This window comes from Tiliqua scincoides, chromosome 2, assembly GCF_035046505.1.
Source record: "Tiliqua scincoides isolate rTilSci1 chromosome 2, rTilSci1.hap2, whole genome shotgun sequence".
Classification (NCBI taxonomy): Eukaryota; Metazoa; Chordata; class Lepidosauria; order Squamata; family Scincidae; genus Tiliqua; species Tiliqua scincoides.
In genome coordinates, this window is record NC_089822.1 from 138,449,272 (window position 1) to 138,471,669 (window position 22,398).

A 22,398-nucleotide genomic window follows, 5' to 3' on the forward strand; every position below is an offset into this window, starting at 1 on the left:
CAGCAGGTTAGGATTGTACCATGAGAAAGGTACAAAAAAGATTCTCCCCTGGTCTGGGAATGCAGGGTTGGCTGTTAGAGAGGAGCTGGCAGACTCTTAACAAGCAACTAGCAAAAGTAGTCTTGGCGTTGGGTAGACACACCAACATCCAAAAGAGAAAGAGCTCCGTTCCTCCTTATTCGTTCTAGTCCCACAATACCATATGAGCTTACCTCAGCAGAGCTACTACTATACTTCTGTCAAAACATATTCATCTGAATTCAAGAATCTCAGAAGAGGGTACAAGCCCCAAACAGTAGAGTGTGGTCAGTGGGCAGAGGGATTACTTGCCCCAAATCACAAAGGAGGAGTTCCAAAGACAGAGAAGGATGGGCCAAATTGTGAAGTTTACTAGAAAAAAGGGAAGGCATTTTCTGTGGCTTCAAAATTTTACATTTCTAGTCTCCCATTCCCCAGCCAAGTCAATAAGTACAAAATACACCAGAATGATTTAAGTTGCACAAAAATCTTTATTTGCAATAAATCTAGTACATTTAAACCTTCAGAGACAAGACAGAATTCCAAGTATTTTTGGCGAGTTCAGTTCTTGTTCTTTTAAAAAAGCACACACACACACTGTTTACTCTTAAACAAAAAACATTAAAAAGACCATGAGATGTTACCATAGAGTTAGCAGAGCTAATTGGAGCTTGTTTCAACAAAAGCAGAAAGCTGTACATATACTTTAGTGGTCATGATGGTACTGCACGTGAATAGAATACATAAACTCACAAAAAGTGAATATTACAGTCAGACACATTAATTAAAAATTGAAAACAGACAACTGAGGCATTCAGATGTTCTAGGACTGTCACAGTATTTTCTGTTCTGCCATTTCATCTGCTCACCATTTAGAAAATTCAGCTTGCTCTGCCCCAACCTGGGGTTCCCATGTTCATGTGGAAAGTTGGCATGAGCTGCTGCATTTTCTTGCAATTGTGCATGATGAACATTTTACAACACTGACAAGAGTGGTACAAACCCCATTTCTCCTGGGCCTTGTGTGTGTCCTGGAACCCTGAAAACCTTTGCAACCATACCTGGTCTGGGACAATTTTGCAGTCACCAGCTAATACTGTGTAGAAGCCAAGGTTCAATGCCCTTGTATTTATCTTAGCACTCATCCCTTCCTGCACAATGCACTCAAATGCACCCACAGTTCTACAATACACAACAACTCGCTGGCAAGTCTAGAAGAGATGAAATATTATTCCGAGAGGGGAAGATCCCCACCTCTATGGTACTGATCTACTGTTTTGACAGGCAAAATATTCAGAGCAAAATCTGAAAAAGGCAACATGTTCCATTTTAGTTTTTAAAACACTGCCATGAAAAAGAGCAAGTTAGAAAAAGAATAAATTCAATCTTAATATAAGACATTCATAGTACAGTGGGACACGCTACAGTAACTGGACACAAATAATTACAATGAGGATTATAATACCTTGTTGTTTAATGCACATGTTCTACAATCAAATTGCTACCACAGGTCATTGTCCCAGATGCTAAACAGCAGCACACTTAAAGCCCAGTTTTTCTACTTTAAGTCCCAGACTGATGAGACACATTAAGTTCTTCAGGCTTCCCTCCCTGAAAAGGCCATTTGGGTATGTGAAGAACAATTAATGTTCAAAGTTTATCAGTAATGGTTTAGAATTTTGGAAAGAAGCAGCAAAGTATCTGCTTCATACTGACACCTAGTAGGAACTATGTTAAACATTTTTACAACTCTATGCCTTGTTGTTTGAACAACAGCCCAATCCTATTGACAGCCTGTGCTGGCGGAATGCATGTTCCACTGATGCACATAGTCGCAAAAGCACCATAAAGCGCTTTTGTGACAGCGCAAGGCCCAGGTCACCAGAAGGCCCACTGGAGCAGGTAAGTCCAGAGCAGAATTGTGTGGGGGAAAGCAGAACCAGGAGGCAATGTGGGCGGATTGGACCTAGTAGGGCGGTGGGATCAGTGGCACTGGTGCACGTTTTATCCAAACTCCCTTCCTGGACCCGCTCTACCTGCAACAGATCAATGTGCATTTGTGCAAGCAATATCACTGGAACAGGTCAGAGTTGACCCACTGTACCTGCTGGGGCTTACCCTGGGGCAAGGGGACAAATGTCCCTTTACCCTGAGGAGACTTCCATTTCCCACGGGATAGAGTGGAAGCCACATCAGCACCGCTGCATTGCTGCGCGGGGATTTAGATAGGATTGGGCTGTAAGTGTCTTACATAACTATAAAAATCACAGATTTCTCAGAGTAATTTGCACTTTGCAGTTGGTAGTTGCTGGCCACCTGCACCACGAGAACCCAATTTCCAGAGTGCTTTCATATTGTGGATGCACAGACACACACCTCTAGAAATGGCACTGTGGGATGGGTTTCGTGCATTAGTTAGCACTACCTGCATTCTTAAACCCAAATTGGGCAATTCAGTTTACCGTGGAGGGAAGCAGGTTTTCAGAATAAAGCTTGGAAGAGCCAAGTTTTAAATTCATCATTATCACACGCTTATAATAAAAACCTTTCAAAGAGGTATATCTGTCAATACAGTATGTGGAATGTAGCTGTTTTCCTGCAAAATTTCACTGTTGGTACAACTGCACAACAGCAGCAGTTTGTATTTTTAAAATCCTTGTACAAAACAATCATTTATATATAAAAGCGCATCAGTAAAAGTCTGGGGAATAAAGCTAAAATTATCTATCCATGATTTGTATTTTATTAAACATTTCATGAAAAAGTGGCAGAAAGCAACTTTAAAAAAAGAAAGGAATTAAGTCTTTGATATTGCATCAATTTTCACAATTCAAAACTGTTATTTCAAAAGTTTAAAGTTGCAAAAAGAAACCAATTAAGTCTATTTAAAAAAAAAGAATTTGTAAACACCAGGCAGCCAGCCATTTTTACACTGTTTTCCCTGTTAATGTGGAATGGACTATCAGTAATGCAATATGGTGTTATATGCCACAATCCACAGCAAGGCATACTTCTACCCATTGATTTAAGCAGGTTGAAGTCACCAAACTTTGTGCTAGACCGAAGCCATCACTTACTTATTGACAGTGGATGTAATACAAAAGGGCACACAAGCCATGCTGAAATGAATAGGAGCTGTGCAATGCTCTTGCATGACTCCCATTTATTCCAGGAGAGACTTCCATAGGAAAAGTGCTTGGAGTATAGTATGTCCAGCACTTGATACATGAACAGCAATTCTAAGACACATTTTTGTCACTTCAGTTCACAGTAAATGTGTTCAGAAAACTATCAAAGTCAGTGCATTTTACCCTGTGCAATATTTCCCGCCCCCCATTTCCCAGAATTTCTTTTACCCACATAATACTGAGTCAGAGGCTAGTGCAGGTTGCAAACGTGTGTGTGTTTAACATCACCAGTGACGGATGATATCTGCAGGATTTTTGTAAAGGTACTTCCAAATAGCATAATAGTGAACTGCAGCAGCAGTGGCAACAAACAGATGCCAAATGGCATGAGCGAATGGAATGATCCCATCACTTTTGAAGAAGATCACACCCATGCAATAGATCAGACCTCCCCAGGCAACTTCTTGAAGACCATCAGTGTTGTTCTGTGGATTAATGAAAAAAGACAAAAACAATTTACTCTTTGTCTTCATATGTACACAACATTCCCCCCCCCCCATAGCTGTGAGCAGTGAAGGTATAATGCATCTACTGAAACTGTGCACACAGCCTAGATAAAACAATTACACAACCTAAACATGAACAGATTCCAGCAAAATCAGTCCAAGGACCCACCTAATCAAGAAAATGGCTTCAAGCATGGCCAGCAAGACATTTCCAGGAAGGCCACAAAGAGAACATGAATGCAAGACATCTCAACTTACTCCCCAGTAACTAGTCCACACAGGCTTACTGCTCCTGAACCCGGAGAACCCATTTAGCTGCTGTGGCCAACACCAACAGACACTTGTATGAAGAATTGGTTCAATTACTTTTAAAGCAATCTAAAGCAGTCCACCTACTTTAATAGGTAGACCATGTGAAGTTGCACAGCAAGGAACAAATGTTGAGAAATGCTGCTTTAAGGGGGAGCTGCAGAGGACTGTACATTTACTGTTTTCCCCCTTATGTTTCTCTTTTAGGCCAATTTGTGGAGGATGTGTCAAACAGCCCTTAGTTTTGACCAGGAGTAGGCAAACTTTCAACTTCAGGGATCCTGGACCTTTAGCAATTGTATAGAAAAGGGAATTTCAGCAGGTGCAGCTTGTTAACTAACAGATGACAAGCCTCACCTGCTGAAATTCCCTCTTCTATACAATTGTTAAAGGTCCAGGATCCCTAAAGTTGAAAGTTTGCCCACCCCTGGCTTTGACAACTAAATGGCGCCTCCACGCTCAGAGGCAGCATGAATCTGAATACCAGTTGCTAGGTTCAAGCAAATAAGGTAGTCCATGACCTTCTTGTGGTCTTCCTAGAAGCATCTGGCTGGTTTTTATTCTGGGCTAAGCAGGGAATCTTAAAATAATGCCTACTTCTTTACTGAGCATTTATGGTATTCTTTGTCCAAACTATTTAAAAGAAAGGAGGGGGGAAAGAGACAAAGTCAAGATAAACTGAACTGACATTCCAGACCTCTTTTAAATGCTAAGTATCAAATCAATTTTAAAAGGATTTGCTTAAAAAATATTTATTTATAATTTTTTAAGCAAATATTCATCCTTACCATTGAGGTCACTGCTAGGGCAGGAGAAAACCCCATTGCTAAGTAGAAGAAGAGCTCTACAATTTTATACCTACAAAAAAAAAAAAAAAGAATTAAAAAGGTACATGGTACATACTGTAATTATACAAAAGCCACATTGCCTCCTTACTCCAAACACAGCATGTTTTCATTCGTGTACATGCTGGTATACCAACAAGGAATTCAGATTCTTCAGGGATTTTTTTCTTACTTTTTAATGCACTAGGCCTCCACAAAATGAAATCTACTGTTCAATCAATTCCCAATATTAAGAGCAATATCCCATAGGTACAGTGGTGACATTAGGGTTTGTGTCACCCAGTACAGGCCAGAGCATCACACCTGGGATGAACCTCCTCCCATGAAGTGGGTGGAGCAACGCCCCAGGCAGTGGGCATTGTGATGTACCATTGCCCTGTCTCCTTTTTTTTTTGCTATAGCTTTTGATAGAGGTATTTCAACATGGTTTGTTTCCTTGCATTCCACATGAAATTATGCATCGATTGATATAACATGATGGTATTAAAAAATAATAAGATTTTAAAAATTTGGGCCAGTAGTGGTGTTGGCCCCTGGCATATCACCTGGTGCAGTCAGCACCCCCTGCACCCCCTTAGTGATGCTACTGCATAGGTAATCAATGGAGAGTTTTCTCCTCTGATGGGCCAAAATGTTCTAAAGGACAAAAATATATTTGAATGGCATTTCAACTAAGGGCCCAATCCTATCCAACTTTCTATCACTCTGTGCTGCATCCTGCAATAGGGGAGCAGTAACAAAGGTAAGGGAACGTTTGATGTCTTACCTCAAAGCTGCAATGGCCCCGAAAAATTGGATAGGATTGGGCCGTTAGAGCCCAATCCCGAGTTCTCTTGTGCCGGCCGTATGAGTGTACCGCCAGCTTTGTGTGTCGCAAATGCGCTGCAAAGCTCATTTACGGCACCTGGCGAGTAGGATGCACTGGTGCTGGGCCTCAATGCTGGGCAGAAGATTATGGGCAGCCGCTGGTGATAAAGCAACACCAACAGGAGGCGGTGCAGCTTTTCGGATGGGGGAAAGACATTCCAAGGGGGGGAAGGGCGGGCTGCAATGCTTGACACAGGACTTCTCTCATTTGTGCCAGCAAAACAGCTGGCACAGATGTGAGTAACCCGATTGCAGGGCCTGGGGCTTTCCTTGGAAGAAGGGGAACAAAAGTTTCTTCCCTTAAAGAGACCTCAGGAAGCCTTCCTGGTTCCACTGGATGTAGTGGTTGCCATCTTTGTGCCGCTGCACCCAGCAGTGATGGGGCAGGACTGGGCAATTAGCCAGGAAACATATTCCATGTAGCATAGCACTGGTGCGTTAGTTCCAAAAACAAGCTGAAGAAAACAGTCAAAGGGAGCAGTTTCTATTTGGGTGAAAGGAGGGAAGGAAGAAAAGAATATGTAGATTTGTTTGAGAACAGCTTCCTTCATGTATCAAGCAGGTTTTATTTTCTTAGTAAACCACCTTGTGAACTTTGTTTTTTTTTTTATGAAAAGTGGTATATATTCTTGACAACAATAATTATTTATCAAAAGGAGGTTACAAGTGAAAAATGGTAATTCTTTCCTGCATTCCAGGGATGTGCCTGGCACTGACATGGTGAGACACAAATTAAAAGAGCTAATGCAAAAGCTGAGTGGCAAACTCAAGAGAACTGGGATAAAAGTAGGATGCTTCTGTTCTAATTTTTGTTACATAAAATCACCACAAATAATAGTCGCTGAAAGGGAAGGTATGTTACTCTAGATGTAAAATGTTCGTTCACAAGTCAGGATAACTCTTGCATCCTTCTGTTTATGTATTTCTGCCATTTTGAAATTCTTAAGACAAATGCATGTATTAAGTACCCATGCTGATACACTACTAAAAACCATGATTCAGGACTGGAAGCAGGCTGCAGAAGTGTGGGCTCCATTCTGTTCTGACTTCTGCCCGATAGTTAGAACGGGTTAAGAAGTCACACACACCTTTGCCTCCTTTGCCCTGCGCTGGCCTCTCCCTCCATTTCCAGGCAGCCCAAAACACTGCAAAAAGGCTCTGCCTCGCCCAGGCAGGGAATAGCCCTGGAGCCATGGAAAAGGTTCCCCTTTTGAAGGAACAGTAACATTCCTGAAGCCCCTCAGCCAGCAAAGAGGCTAAAGAGGGGGGCAGAAAACCCTGTGTAACCAGAACACATGCAGCAAGGTGGAGCTCTCACTCACTCACTCACTCACTCAGGGGCAGGTGAGGTAGCAACAGAGGGAATTGCTTAAAAAAACCCAGGGAGTGTATGCTGGATTCCCCCCCCCCCCATGATGCAGGCAATCACCTACACAAGCAAGCCTTCCCACCAAGCAAAGTATGAGATATAGCTTACGATCCTCTCCACACTTTCCTGGGAGTAAGCCCCATTGACTACAATGGGGCTCATGTCTGAGTAGAAACAAATGGGGCTGGACTCTGAAAAGCTCAGCATCCCACCTGTGAAAAAAGCGAGACAGCTGGCAATCGGGAGGGCTGAGGAGAGGGAGGTAGGAGGGGGAGGAGAGGGGATTGCTTTAAAAAACCCAGGGAGTGTTTGCCGAATTCCCCACCCCCCCCCAGATGATGCAGGCTCTCCTGCTCCAGCACGCCTTCCCAAGCAAGCCTTGGGAAGCCGTGGAGAGACAGGTGAGGGTGAGCAGAGAGCCAGACTACAAGTCCCAGAATGCTCCGGGGCATAGGAGCTTCCATGATGGTGGCCAGGGAGGGTTGTAGGGGCGGCGGCAGCAGCAGCGAAGAGGAGGAGGAGAACCTGCAGCGCTGTTGGGAGGCCGCCTGGGACACAGAGGCTCAAGCAAGCTCACCATTCCAACTGTGAGAGAAGCAGGACAGCTGGCAACAGGAAGGCTGAGTACGGAGGGGAGAAGAGGGGATTGAGAACAGCTGCCTTAGTTTCCTTCCATCTGGATGTGTCAGGCTGCAGTGTATTTGTGTAACTCTATGGCATTTAGCACAATGCGTTTTTTGTTAATCACGATGAGTCACGGAATGGAACTAATGCGGATAAATAAGTTCCACCTGTATACCTAATTGGCAAAGGTGTGAATTAAAGTACAGATCATGCTATTTCTTACTTTTCATGGTAGAGAAATACATAAATGGTTCCTCCAGCAGCCATTAGCCAGATAAACCAACGCATATGGGATGCCAAAGGTCCAAGTTCACGAAGATTTAACCTAAAAAAAGCATTAAGGTAATAACAGAAATAGTAAATAGATGGTAAATTCTGCAGATCTATTTCTGCTAACAAAAAGATTAAAACAGTCCTCAGACACAAGATATTCATTTCTTAACTTTACAGTCCCTGAGATGTATTATTTAGTGTTAAAAAAAGGAAATAATAATCAGCTCTTAAGATTAAAAATAGACATGACAGAGGTCAAAATTTCCTTAGAGCTAACTGCTTATGGTTGATAGCAAATACTTTCTATTAAAAAAAATTAACTCTCAATGGCAAATAAAAATGCATTTAATTTAATCATGCCTCTTCAGGTGCTTAGAATGGCTTATAAACAGCAATCAAACTGAAAGCCATGAAAACTAAGAAAATTACACAGGCCTACGAAAATGAGGGTCAGAAAAGTTTTCCCCAAACTTTATGGTGGTGTGATATGAATTTGGGGTGCCGATTCCAAAAACGGCATCCATTTTGCCCTATCATGTCTAGTTTTGGAGATGTAGTACAGCCTCATTGGTGAATGGTTCAAGCAGCTTCCTCATGAGGAAGCCATGGTGGAGGCTTCCTCATGAGGAAGCTGCTTGAACCATTCACTAAAGAGGCTATGCCGTGTCTCCAAAACTAGACGTGATAGGGCAAAACAAATGCCATTTTTGGAATCAGCACCCCAAATATTCCCAGGAATTGGTGTAACATTTAAGGAAGCAAAATGTATGCTGGCCTGTGTTATGAATTCCATTAAAGCAGTGTTTCCCAACCTAGGAATTGTAACCCCTTAGGGCAGGTGTTAGCATTTGGGACACTACCTCCTTAAGGAGGGTAGTGACCCAACAGGGACACATAGGTGCCATCAGTATGACACTTCCAGGTCTCACTGCTACTGCTGCTATCACTGAACATGGTTAAGTAAAAAGGTTTTTACTTACTTGTGTTTGGCGGCTGCAGGAAAACAGGAAGTGTGGTATTAACAGCACCTATGGGTCCCCCAGTCAGCTCCTTAAGGGGTAGCGCCTGACCAAAGGTTGGGAACCACTGCATTAAAGGCTACTAGAATTTTGGGAGAGCAGACACATTGCAATATCAATAAAGATGGGTCACATATGACCACTCTGGTCCTAATTCAGAAGATACACACACACAGAATTCTTGTATGCAGTTATCAAGCCAGCTGCAACTGTAATAGCAGAAACTTACTGCTGTACGCACATTACCCTTGCTGGATCAGGCAACTGTGTTAAAATGCAAAGACAAATAAAAGCCTTAATTTAGTTAATGGAAAAAGGATTTCACTAGCCTAACCCCAGCAGATTAGACCATGCACAATCAGTCAACTAACCAGACAAGTGAAAACTGGGATGATAATATGTCACTTCAATTTTAGCTACCCAAAAAGATATTTAATCCTTACCATGGTGCATACGATGCCGCAATAAAGACATAGATCATCATTCTGTCACACATATGAAAACAATGCTCCATTGTCCTAAATGGAAAGGCAAACAAAGCAACAGATCACTAAGAAGAGACGCAAGCTTTTAGAAGGATTATTCTCCTACTGAAGACAACTGCTCTTAGAAAATAAAAAACAGAATGTTTTGCCTCATGTAGCATGTAGTTCCATCACTAAGGTGCACTTAAGAACATAAGAACAGCCCACTGGATCAGGCCATAGGCCCATCTAGTCCAGCTTCCTGTATCTCACAGCGGCCCCACCAAATGCCCCAGGGAGCACACCTGATAACACACCAAAGAGCCCCCCTAACTAGAGATCCAAAAATTATGCTTACTAGTCAGAGAGAATATAGTAAAAGTGCCTCTGTACACACAGCAGGGTTCTTTACCCATGAGCCAGCACACTCTACTCCATGATCACTCTGAATTAAGGAGAAGAGTTTATTGGAAATATAGTGTTGCTCTTCAATATGTCCAAATCCTTGCAGTTTGTCTCAATATTAAAATAACCACTTCAACCACCTTAGTAGTCAAAATATCATACATCCGCATTTCTCAAACTGTGAAGGAGCTTTATTCTCTCAGTAAGTTCTTGCAGGGGAGGGGCTAGGGCAGCAACATGATCCCCAGGATCATGTCAGTAAGGGGGGGGCGAGGGGGGTGCTTTGGACTTACTGTGATTGATGTAGGGCTGCAGCAGGCTGCAGTAGGTGGGGAGAGCCCCGCGCAGCCCTCCGCAGCACTCCCCGACTCTTGGAATCTTCAGTAAAAGTGGGTGTAAAGCACTTCCTGCAAAACAGAAGTGCTTTGCACCCACTTTTACTGAAGATTCCAAGAGTTGGGGAGCACTGCAGAGGGCTGCGCAGGGCTCTCCGCACGTCCTGCAGCCTGCTGCAGCCCTACAGTAAGTCCGAAGCAACCCCTTGCCCCCAGGGCCTAGGAGAGGGGGTAAAGGGGGTGATTTGTACCTGGGCCTAGGGTCAAAAAGGGGGCCCAGGAGCCAAAGGAGGGGGCCCAGAAATTTCCTGGGATCTTACATTTTCCTATCTACTTAGACTTGTTGCTTGTGTGGGATGCTGGGGAAACTACCACGAGTGTGGCGCTGCAGCTACTGCAGCTATTGGCAAGCCATATATGCTGGGCCAAGGAATGCATACATGATACTCCTTAACACAGTGTCAAATCTGGGAAGAAACTGGACTGCTACAATCACTCCTTGGCTTGTGGATCTGCTTACCATGAAGGAGTGTATAGGAGTGTATAGGGACACAGCTGTAAGACTACAGCTGCAGGAGAAGCAACTTTTGGTATGCACAGGACACTTTCCATTCTAGCGTGAGCCTAAATATAATGATGCTAATTTTTTGCATTATTTTCTATATTTAAAAGATTTTAGAGAGACTTAGGAGTGTGTTTTGTTTTCCATATTACTGTATCTAGCTGCCTATGCCACATGGGTGGGTAGACCCTGGCTCCAAAGACTTATTCTGCTGTCTCCAACCTCCTCCCATCCTGATTTGCCTTTCTCTGCCCCCATTCTGCTCTCCCATCACCACAACTCCTCCACTCTCTTTCACCCTCCCCCTTTGCAAAGGGGCCCAAAAGGAACTTTGTATCCCCCTGATAAAATTCCTCTCAGAGGCCTTGCTTGCCCCCCTTAGCGACATGATCCCCAGGATCCCTCCCCTTAAAGGGACAGGGGAAGCATTACACGAACTGGTGGGTCGCCACCCGCCAGTTTGAGAACCACTGTATACCTAATTAGAACAAACCCCTCCTCCCCAAAATCCAGTTCTGGTTCCCCCATCAACACCCAACCCACATATACCATCCACTCCATCTCTCTGGCCTTTGGCAAGCTCTTTACTCTGTGCACCAATCCCATTCAAGAGGAGGTCAGGTCTAGAGGGTTGAGCCTCCATTTGCCTGAAGATAACATCCGAAGGTCACCAGTTCGAGGCCACCGGCACCGTGCAACCTTGAAGCAGCTGACAAGCTGAGCCGAGCTATTCCATCTGCTCTGAGCGTGGGAGGAAACTGGAGGCCAGAATGTGATACCAGATCAGAAAGATCCATCTGAAATGCTGTGGTTCTTGAAAGATAGAACCTTTCAATTGTAAAAATCCCTAAGGGGATTTAGAACAGCCTGCCTATGTAAACCACCTTGAATAAAGTCCGAGGAGAAATCTGAGGACCAAGAAAGGCGGTATAGAAAATACCTGTATTATTATTTATTATTATTATTATTCAAGGTTTCATCTGTGAAAAAGAACAGTGCAGAAAACCCCATTTTCAACATGGGGGTTTAAAGGACTGCTAGAGAATACAATATTTCCCTATAGATGACATGATGGTCACTACATGATTTTCTGCAAACCAGCTTTCTCTTCGTTAATTCCCCCCCCCCCCACCCTTTCATCAGTCTTGAGAGGACAACCTCTCTTTCAGCAGAATCTAATCCCAATTTCTATGCAAACTGCCCAGTCAGTAAAGTAGCCCCATTCTGGTCTTTGCTGGGTTTTTTCCTTTCTATAGTGGGAAAGATATCAGCTAGGAGCGAAGGGACTGGAAATGTTGGCACTGAAGCAGGAGCTAAAAGATTAAAAACAAGGTTTTAAAATGCCACTGCCTGCTCTAGCTCAGTCAACCAATAGGAAGGCAACAGGATGGGACAGGATTAGCAACTTGACTCCATACCAGAAGATGAGCAAACAATCTTACCAAAGTGCTAAAATGGAAATGCTGGTGAACAGCAACAATAACATAGCTTCTCCAGGTTTCCAAATTCTGATAGTGAGAATTAAATTCTTGGTTGTCCTGGCAACTGCAGTTAACTGCCAGGCAAGACAGACATGTCTCACTAATCTCTAGTCATGTAATCCCAATAGCAAACTGATGCCGTCTACACTGGTCATAATAAAGCTTAATAAATAAAAAGTAACTACCTTATCTAATAGACTTTTAGGGTCCAATTCTGTCTAGGACTGGGAAAGTGCACAGAGGTGTTTACAACAGCGGAACAGTGTTCCACTGTCATAACATGGTTACTGATGATGTAGTAGCCATTTTGCAAGTGTTGCCACAAGAGGTGGTGGCACAGCAGCCTCTCCACCAGAGCCATTGGGGGAATCATGGGAGGAACAGAACAGGGAAGGGGAGGATTTGGGAGGGGAGCAGAATGGATGGGTGAAATGAGGCAGATATCAGCAGCTGGGACTTACATTGATATCCTCAGCCCATTTTCCCGTTCCCTCTCTCTTACCGTGGACCTGACCAGGAAGGTAACCCAGCTCATCCCCAGGTAAGTGAATAAATGATCCTTTATCTGGAGAAGACCTCTGTGACTGCCCCCCTGCAGTACATACTCCAGTAGCATGGTTACATCAGCAGGGGGGGATTTTGTTAAGTTGGGCTGCCTGTCACTTGCACAATTGATTATGCCAACAACTAGAAGGCACTCAAGGTATTTAAAATGTCCTAAATTTCCAGCTTACAATGCTTTCTTCCAACAAGTTCAGTCTATAGTTTATTGTAACATCATTGCTTAGGTCCTATTTCATACTTAAAGGTGAGCTCAGGATAACAAGAATCTTGTAATATGCCACCATTTTTTTTAAAAACCTGCTAATCTTTTGCCCCAACTTATGTTCCATATCCACAAAATGATTAATTCAGAGTTGTTAAAGCTACTGTATCAACGCCCAGTGGCAATGCTTGAAAGAGAAGGTTGTATTCAAGGAATTGAAGGAACCTTCATTTGCACAACTTGGGGGAGAGATTTCTGCCAATTCCTGCCTTTGGCAGCTCCTCATGGCACATCCTATCATGCTTTAGGGGGTCATTCAACTCTCAGGAATAGATTTTTGAGGACAATAGGGGGTACTGTAGGAATAAGGGGTGGGATAGTTCCCTTATAAGAATTGCCTTCCATGTATGCAGCACATACAACCCCAAAACATCAAAGCAGGAGATAGACTGCTTTGCATCACAAATCTAAAAAGTACAAGTTGGTGCTACCTCTAGCACTTGCTACAGGAAATCACCTTCCATTTTATTATTATTCTTGTACTGGTACCAATCTAGAGGGAGCAAGCAAAAGCACAATGTAAAACGAATGCAGACCTGACTCAATTTCGGTCCATGGAAATTCTGCTGTGCTATTTGTGCTGAATATTGACTATCCATGCCTTAAGCAATTATTTTAAGAAGTTATGTCATTGTACTGTAGATACGTAGAAGCAAAGTGATATATCTGGTCCAGCTAATGATCTTTTAATAGATATCTTTTTGGGCTAATGATATATCTGTTTTGGTCTGTTTTGATAAGTCGGGAATCCTTGTTGTTCAGTCGTTAAGTCGTGTCTGATTCTTCATGACCCCATGGACCACAGCACACCAGGCTCTCCTGTTTGCCACTAACTTCCGGAATGTGCCCAAATTCACGTTCATTTCCTCCATGACACTATCTAACCATTTCATCCTCTGCCGTCCCTTTCTCCTTTTGCCTTCAATTTTTCCCAGCATCAGGGTCTTTTCTAAAGAGTTCTCCCTTCTTATGAGATGACTAAAGTATTTAAGCTTCAGATTCATCTGTCCTTCCAATGAACAGTTAGGGTTGATTTCCTGTAGGATTGACTGATTTGATCTCCTTGCAGTCCAGGGGACTCTCATGAGCTATGCCTTGTAGAGACACCCAAGATGGACACATCATAGTGGAGAGCTCTGACTAAATGTGATCTAATGGAGAAGGAATGGCAACCTACTCCAGTATTCTTGCCAAGAAAACCCTATGGACTTAGTATCAAAAGGGGGAATCCTACAGCACTAATATTACCACCAGTGCAAGTACAATCAAGAATTATTCTTCATTTATTCTTCAGGTAAGGGGAAAAACACAACCTGCTTTGAAATAGCATAGAGCAGATAGGGCATAGAGCACATAACACAAGAAAACAAGAAATGAGTGCTTGGCACATACCTTAGGTGACTCTTTTTCCAGGAAATTATGTGAAACACTGTAGAGACAATGAAGAGGGCACACAGGCCAATTCCATACATCCATGCTGTTATCTTTTCCCATCGATCGTCAGAGAGCCGATGAAGCAAGGCGCTACCAACAATAGCTGGAACAATGAGAAACTAGAAAAGCAAAAGAAATGAGATAATTCCTATTCGCTCATTTTATATTTCTTGCCTTCTATCATTGCAGCCCACATGCCCAGAACAGTTTCTTCCTCTCTTTCCGTGACTTCAAAAGGACCGAATGAAAAAATTTGAAATTTTTAAACTTCACAAGGAAGTTGTCTATCATGGCCATTATATTATACAATGTTGTCTTACTTCTATGTTCATCATGAAAAATAAGGTAGGAGCTACACTACATGTTACACAGGACCAAACTACAAGTTTTAACTTGGGTGTTTTTCAAAACACTGGCTGCTAGGAGGGGTTGTTGGGAAGAAAGATGATAAATCAGGATTAGGCCAGAGGGCAGAGAAGAGTTATTCAACCTTTCCCCTTCATACGCATTCTTGGCAAAAATGCCTCCCTCAACACAAGCAATTAGCCTCAGAAGGTAAGCTTCTGATTCTCAATCCCAATTCCCTGCCCAACAGTTGCCATTTAAGTTTAAACCAATGTGCAATTTAACACTTCAGTGCCTTGAACAGTCACACTTTTAAGAATTTGCTTTACTGAAGGTCACAAAGTGCGGCCCCTCAAATACAACACAGTGCCAAACTGTCAGATGATATGTTGCCTTTTGGATTAAAATATGCTGAAAGCAACACTTCCTCAAATTCATCATGCAAGCAAAAACTGCAGAAACTGCTTAGAGAAGGACGAATGCAAATACTTCAGACACACTGAAACCCAAACAAACCACCATGTCTTGTTTTATGGAGCAGCTTTTAAAAGAGCACATCCCTTCAGTCTACATTCAAGGTTAAACAGCAGCCATCTCAATATTATCTACAACAGTGGTTCCTAAAAGTTGGACTAAACTTGGTTCCTAAAGTTGGACTTTGGGACCAAAGGTAAGTAATTGCAGGGCAGGGCCTGGGGTGGGGGTGTCCTGTTGGTGCTGTAGCAATTGTGGTGCTGTGGGAATCCAGAAGCTTTCCCCCCTTACCTTTCTCTCTCTCTCCAGCCACTTAGAAAGGCTTCACCCTGAGGCAAGCAACACCTCCCTTCACCTGGGAGTGCTGGAAAGAATGCAAAGAGAATGCAAAGCGATGATTACTTCTGCTTTGCATTTTTGCATGCTTCAGGGGGAAGGGAGGGGTCACTTGCCTCAGGGTGAAGCCTTTCTAAGTGTCTGGAGAGAGAGAAATTGTCTGCTGCTGCTCTCCTGCATTGCAATGTTAAGCAAGGCTATTTTTAAACTGCTGAGCAAAGGGACATTTTTAAAAATGGATTTCATTTAACATAATTTTTGGCATCCACAGGGGTTCTGGGTAAAGAACCCTTTCGGATGCTGAGATACAACCTATAGTATTTTCTTTGACCTTGATTCTATTTATACAGGCAATTTGAGGTATGGTCATGATCTGCCTAAGCTGCTGGAGCTCTGTATTAGTTTATATGCAGGGGCACACTAACAGAGCATGAAAATAGCACTCCTGATTCCAGAGACTGCATTCTGTCTCATTTGTGGAATAAACTGAAGAAACTACTTTTGTGCCCTCTGTTCTCAATAAAATGCCTATGTGTGAAGGCGACCCTCACTAGCCCCACTGTGGTGGATTTCATTTATACTGGTAGTTCATAATTGTCTCCTAGATGAAACTCAAACTGTGGTAGTGATTATTATTATGATTAACAGTATTTATATACCGCTTTTCAACTAAAAGTTCACAAAGCAGTTTACAGAGAAAAATCAAATAACTAAATGGCTCCCTGTCCCAAAAGGGCTCACAATCTAAAAAGATGCAAAAGAATACCAGCAGACAGCCACTAGAACAGACACTGCTGGGGTGAGGTGGGCCAGTTGTGATGGCATTAGTAGCAGGGAGTTAAAAACCTCATTAGCTACTAGGTTTTTCTAGTAAACATTTTACTAGTAAACAAAGCGGTGGTGATAATTACTTCTGCTTTGCATTTTTGCATGCTTTGGGGGAAGGGAGGGGTCACTTGCCTCAGAGTGAAGCCTTTCTAAGTGTCTAGAGAAAGACCAAAATTGTCTGCCTGCTCTCCCACATTACAATGGTGAGCAAGGCTATTTTTAAAAGAGACATTTTTCCTTCAATTTCTCATCAACATAAAGATAAAACTGCAGGTGAAAAATTCATGGATAATTAGGTTATACCTGTACAGAGGTACAACAGCATTACAATAGGACAGAAGCACCAAGCCCATCTCTTAGTCAAAGGTGAAGTCCATACATAAACTGTGGTGAGGAGGGGCGCTAAAATGATTTGGAAGATTTCAGAGCCTGCCGTCCCCCTGCCAACTCAGGAACACAAAAATAACTTTCAGATATATCTGCAATCCAGCCCGATATGCATTTCTCAAAATAACAAACCTTACATCGCTTTGAGTACTATATTTCCAACTACAGTGACAGTAGCAACTACTTTAAAGATCAGTTGACAACTTTGTCTATAAACTAGCTCTTGCAGCACCCATGGGACAGAGAATACATTTCCAAAGTCTTGTTCTTGGAAAGAACCACAGCATAGTCCTATTGTGGGTCTCTGCTGGTGCAGGAGCAGCTACACTGGTCTAGAGCAGGGGTGCCCAAACCCTGGCCTACGGGCCATTTGTGGCCCTCAGGGATCCCCAATCCAGCCCCCCAGGGCATCTGGCCCGCTGGAGACCTGTTGGAGCCCTTGCTGACCCAACGCGACTGCTTGTCGCAGTGGCAGTAAGGGAGTAGCTGGCTCTGCAGAACTCTTGTGCTCTTGCTGAGAGTTCTGAAGAAGCCCTGCCCATCTGGCAGGCAGGCAGGAGTTCAGGGATGCCACAGCTGAGGCCACACTTGGATGGGGGTGAGAAAGTGTAGGTCACTGAATGTGCTGCTTCAGTTTGCTTTGTTTGTGAATTGGGAGAAACGTATGCTGGGCAAGTAAATGAAGGCACTTGGAGGGGTGGGGAAGTTGAGTTGGAAGGAGGAGGGACCTGCTGGAGAAGAGGATCGGTGGCTGCTGGAACGCTGGGCAACTTTGGGGAAGGGAAGCAAATGAATGAAAGCACTTGGAGGGCACATGTGTGTGTCTGTGAGAGAAGGCGGGTGTGGGGTGGGGTGAGGAAGCTGAGCAGGGTTCTAATTGTGCTCTGGCTTTGAATTAGAAGGAGGAGAGACTGACTGGGTGAGCTCCGAATTGGGGGGGGAGGCTGCAGTAGCTGCTGGCACTTGGTTCCTTTGCTTGGTCTCTTTTGGGGGGGGGTGAAGCAAACCTGGGATAGTCAGGAACACAAGGCTGCATGTGCCTTCACCAAGTGCATCAATTCATGTCTCTGTGCATTTGGTTCTTTTTCCTGGGTGTTTTTTTTCTACCCCCACCCCCATTTGGCTTGGTCTCAGTCTGCTTTGTTGGTTTCTTTGCTGCCTGTAACCTCCTTCACCCAGGTGCTGTTTCTGCTTTCCCCCCATGTGCATCACTGCCTTTTCCGATTGCTATTTCCAACCCCTCCCCATTCCTGGCTTGGTTCTGTTTCTAAAACTTGGAAGTGCCTGGCGCCTCCCCTTCTGTCCTTGGTGATGCTCATTTCATCCCAGATGTATCTCCTTTACTTTTTAAAATTCTGCTCTCTCTGGTGTGTGGGGGTTGGGGGGATTGGAGCAGCATGGCTTCTTTCTTTCTTTCACCACTTCATCCCTCAGATATACATGCTTTTTCCCATGTTCTCCCTTGTCTCTGATACAGTTATGTCTCAATCTACCTTATGTTCTGGGGATAGGAGAGTGTGGCCATCAGATCTATGGGCTAGGTTTGCCATCTCTACTGAAATCAAGTTCCGAAGCATCCTGTTTTCCATTGCCTCTGATAATGTTATATCTCAATCTGTGCTTTATGTTCTGGGGGGAGGACAGTGCCTGTATTATAGTTCTCAAGGGTATTATAAATAAGCTAAGTAAAATTCATTCACTCATATAAGTTTCGTCTTTAATTTATTCATTTATGTAAATTTATTCAAACGTCAAATGTTAATTCTGTTCCCCCCCCCCCCGACTCATTGTCAGAGAGATAATGTGGCCTTCCTGCCAAAATGTTTGGACACCCCTGGTCTAGAGTGTTACAGATATGCCATAAAGCACGTTTGCAACTACCCAAGAGCCAGCAGCTGGCCCACCGGCCCTGAATCCACAGAAGTGGCCACTGGCAGAGGTAAGGAAAATACAGTGGTACAGGGGTGGGAAGAGCGGGCAGAAGGGCAGAATGGAGGTGAGGGTGTTTCAAGGGAGGGGGAGGGTCATATCCTCCACCTTATCCTAATTCCCATCCTGGGCCTAAACGCCATAGGTGGAATTGCTTGGATTTGAACCAGCAATTTAGCTTTGCACAAATCTGAGCAGCCCCATTAGGCAGGCTGGAGCATTACTTGGGATAAGGGGAAAAATATTCCCTTACCATGAGGAGACCAACAGCCTGATCCTAATCTGTGCTGGATACAGCACAGCCACTTGGCCCAGCTGGGCTGCCCATTGAGCAAGCAACATTATCCTTAGAATCACTATTCCTTAGAACTCCTGGTGTTCAGGTTGAGTCTGACCTTTAGGGCAGCGGTTTTCAAACTCTCTTGGAGAGTTTGAGCCGTTCTAAGTTCTTGCGGGGGGGGGGGGAGGCAGCGGGGGCGATCCCCAGGATCGCACTGCTCAGGGGGGCTGCAGGGGCTTGGCTGCACGTACTTGAGCCTCCTGCAGCCCTCCTGGGGGTGTGGGGAGCCCTGCATGACCTTCTGAAGGGCTCCCTGCAGCTTCTGAAGTGAAAGTGGAGCGATTGTGCTCCACTTCCGCTTTAGCAGAGGCAGGGCGCAATCACTCCGCTTTCACTTTCAAAGCAGCAGGGAGCCCTGCAGAAGGTCATGCAGGGCTCCTCGCACCCCCGGGAGGCTGCAGGAGGTTCAGGTGCATGCAGCCAAGCCCCTGGGGATTGCGCTACTGCCTCCTCCCTGCCTCCAGGCTGCTCCCACCCCTTAAGGTGAAAGTGGCCAGGGCCCACAGGCTGGGGTGTTGCGATGCCCCAGTTTGAAAAGCCCTGCTTTAGGATAACTGCAGTTTCACTCAGTGCTTTATCTAGGGGTGACTCAGGTGACTTCTTCATACTTTAAAACATACATTGCAACATAAACACAGATAAAAAGCAGCATGACCCACTTGTGCTTCTTCTTTTAATCATCCTTGTAGTGTTCAAATCCACCTTGAGAATGCTCCAGGATTTAAGAGGCCCAACAAGTCTTCAATTCAGATGGAGCTTAGAAAGTAATAACTTGTAGCAGTTGAACCAAGTGGGCAACATTGGTCTAAATTGCAAAATAAGTTTCCAGAGTACTTCTGTAGCTGCCACACCTGCTTAAAATGCAATTGCTTTATGGTTGTGCAGCCTGATGGCTGGGGCTCAGTCCTGAGCCTGTGCGTGCCAGCTTACCGCAGGCTCACAGTGCAAGCCTTACCACAGGCCCACCTCCAGACATAGCCCAGCACAAGCTCACAACGGTCCAGCACCAGTGGTGGTCCCGTGTTCCACTGCCAAGTGGTTGCCCAGATCACTGAGTGGTGGAGAGGTGAGTGGGGGTTTGGGGGAGGCAGGGAGGAGGCGCTCTGAGATGGGGAAGGCAGGGAGGAGGCGTGGGAGCAGGGAGGGAGCGGGCGGGACCAGTGGGACTCCACCAGATCCTGAGCCCCATGTCGGACTGCACAGTCCAACATGGAGCTCTCTGATTCTGCAGCAGCTCCAGAGCTGCTGTAGAATCGAATAGCGCCATTGCGGGGCTACTTCCTTTACTCGGGGGAAGGGGACAAATGTCCCCTTCTCCTAAGGAGGCAGTGGTGGTTGCCTGAGGTATGCTGGATGCAACAGCAGCCCTGCACTCTGGGCAGCTCAGGATTGGGCTGCTGGTTGGCTTTTTGATATCATCTACATAACATTTTATTAAACACTGGAAAGCTAATGAAGAGCTGCAATATAGTGTGGTGTGTGGCAGATATCCAAGGTAGAGTACTGTAAGAGCAGTATATAAATATACAGCATAAGCCAATCAGCACATATTTCAGATGCCTTATTAGCTCCAAAACCCAAATGCTGCAGATGCTGCAAACCACCCATCTCATAGTGAACTATCAATTCATTAGACAGGCACAGGCCTCAGTTTATCCCTTAATACTCTAGGATAGGGGTGTCAAAACTTTTTGGCAGGAGGGGCACATCATTTCTCTGACACTGTCAGGGGCTTGGGAAAGAAAGAATTAATTTACATCTAAAATTTGAATAAAGTTACATAAATGAATATATTAGAGATGGAACTTATAAATGAATGTAGGTCTTGCAATAGCTCAAGGCCTATAAAAGGCCTTGCACAAAGCAAGGCTGGTCTTTCCTTTGCTGCTGCTGTATCAGAAACATGAAACAGCAAGCAGTGGAGGGAGCCCTCGTCCCACAGCTCACATGAGAAGGCAAACAGTCACCCTTACACTGAGAGCAGTTGCATTGGGCCAGCACGGGCTCCAGCAAATCTCCAGAAGGCCAGAGACTCATTGGAGACTGGGGGCTCCCTATGGGCCTGATTGGGAGTTCCTGAGGGCCACAAGTGGCCCCTGGGCCAGGGTTTGGGCGCCCCTGCTCTAGAGCATAGATTTGATGGGACAGGGGGCAACTGCATTTATTTCCAAGGAAGCAAAATAAAATAAGGAAGCTTTTCTTTTGCTGCCACTGCTGCATCACAGATGTGAAAAAGCAAGCAGTGGAGGGAGCCCTCGTCCCACAGCTCACGCAACAGGTCAAACAGTTGACCGTCAGGCTGAGAACAGTTGCATCAGGCCAGTGCTGGCTCCAGCAAGTCTCTGGAGGGCCAGAGGCTCATTGGAGACTGGGGGTTCCCTGGGGGCCTGATTGGAAGTTCTCAAGGGCCGCAAGTGGCCCCAGCGCTGGGGTTTGGGCACCCCTGCTCTAGGACTTTAAATTTGAAGAGAAAACTCATATGTATTAGGCCAGGGTGCTCAAACATTTTGGCAGGAGGGCCACATCATCCATCTGACACTGTGCAGGGGGCCGGGGAAAATATGCATTTCAAATTTGAATAAATTTACATAAATGAATATATTAGAGACAGAGCTTATATGAATGAATCTTGCCGGGCTTATTAATAATAACCATGAGAACTAGAATACCAGCATGCAAAGAAAACACATGGGAACTATGAACTATTAATGTGATTGGTGGAGCTGTTGTCTTGAGCCACCAAAACATCAATAAAGTGCAGGAAGGGGAGGGAAAAAATCTCAGAGCCATTTCTTTCTCAGCAAACCCACCACCCCCCACGCTAGTAAACTCAAGCAGCACATGAAAACAACTCTACATCTCTATCTCCATCTCTATTTCTCCGCCACAACTCCTAAGTTGGCACACGTTCCTTCCCATTCTAAAGCCCCACATCTTCTCCCCTCTCACTCCAGCATCCTCACACTTCTGCAGACCCTTCTCATTCAAAAGCCCCGTGCCCCCCACTTTCTCCAGCATCAGCCAAGCAACCCAGCAAGAACTTGCCATTCAAAAGTCCTGCACCTTCTCCCCATCAGAGCCCGCCCAACCCTGACACAAAGCATACTCACGGCATCAGCATACCGTTCCGTGCCTTCTCACCCCTATCTGATGCTTGGCCTCAGCTGAGGCCTCCCCAACTCCTCCTATTTGGATGGGTGAGGCTCTTGCAGAACTCTTGCAAGAGCAGGAAAGCTCTGCAGAGTCCGCGTTGCACTCGATGCTGCCGCTGCAAAGAGCAATTGCATTGGGCCA

The 22,398-nt window shown here is 44.8% G+C and overlaps 1 protein-coding gene across 1 annotated transcript in view; it reads right to left on the bottom strand.

Annotated features, from left to right (window-relative positions):
* Nucleotides 1–489: 489 nt before the first annotated feature.
* MMD (monocyte to macrophage differentiation associated) overlaps nt 490–22,398 on the bottom strand; it is a 43,630-nt gene continuing 21,721 nt past the window's right edge. Inside the window, exons 3-7 of the mRNA XM_066617939.1 lie at nt 14,424–14,584; nt 9,402–9,476; nt 7,890–7,991; nt 4,750–4,819; nt 490–3,631 (exon numbers count right to left, since the gene is read on the bottom strand). Coding sequence (XP_066474036.1) covers nt 3,431–3,631; nt 4,750–4,819; nt 7,890–7,991; nt 9,402–9,476; nt 14,424–14,584 — 609 coding nt within the window. The 3' untranslated portion in view covers nt 490–3,430. The remainder of the gene's footprint in view (nt 3,632–4,749; nt 4,820–7,889; nt 7,992–9,401; nt 9,477–14,423; nt 14,585–22,398) is intronic.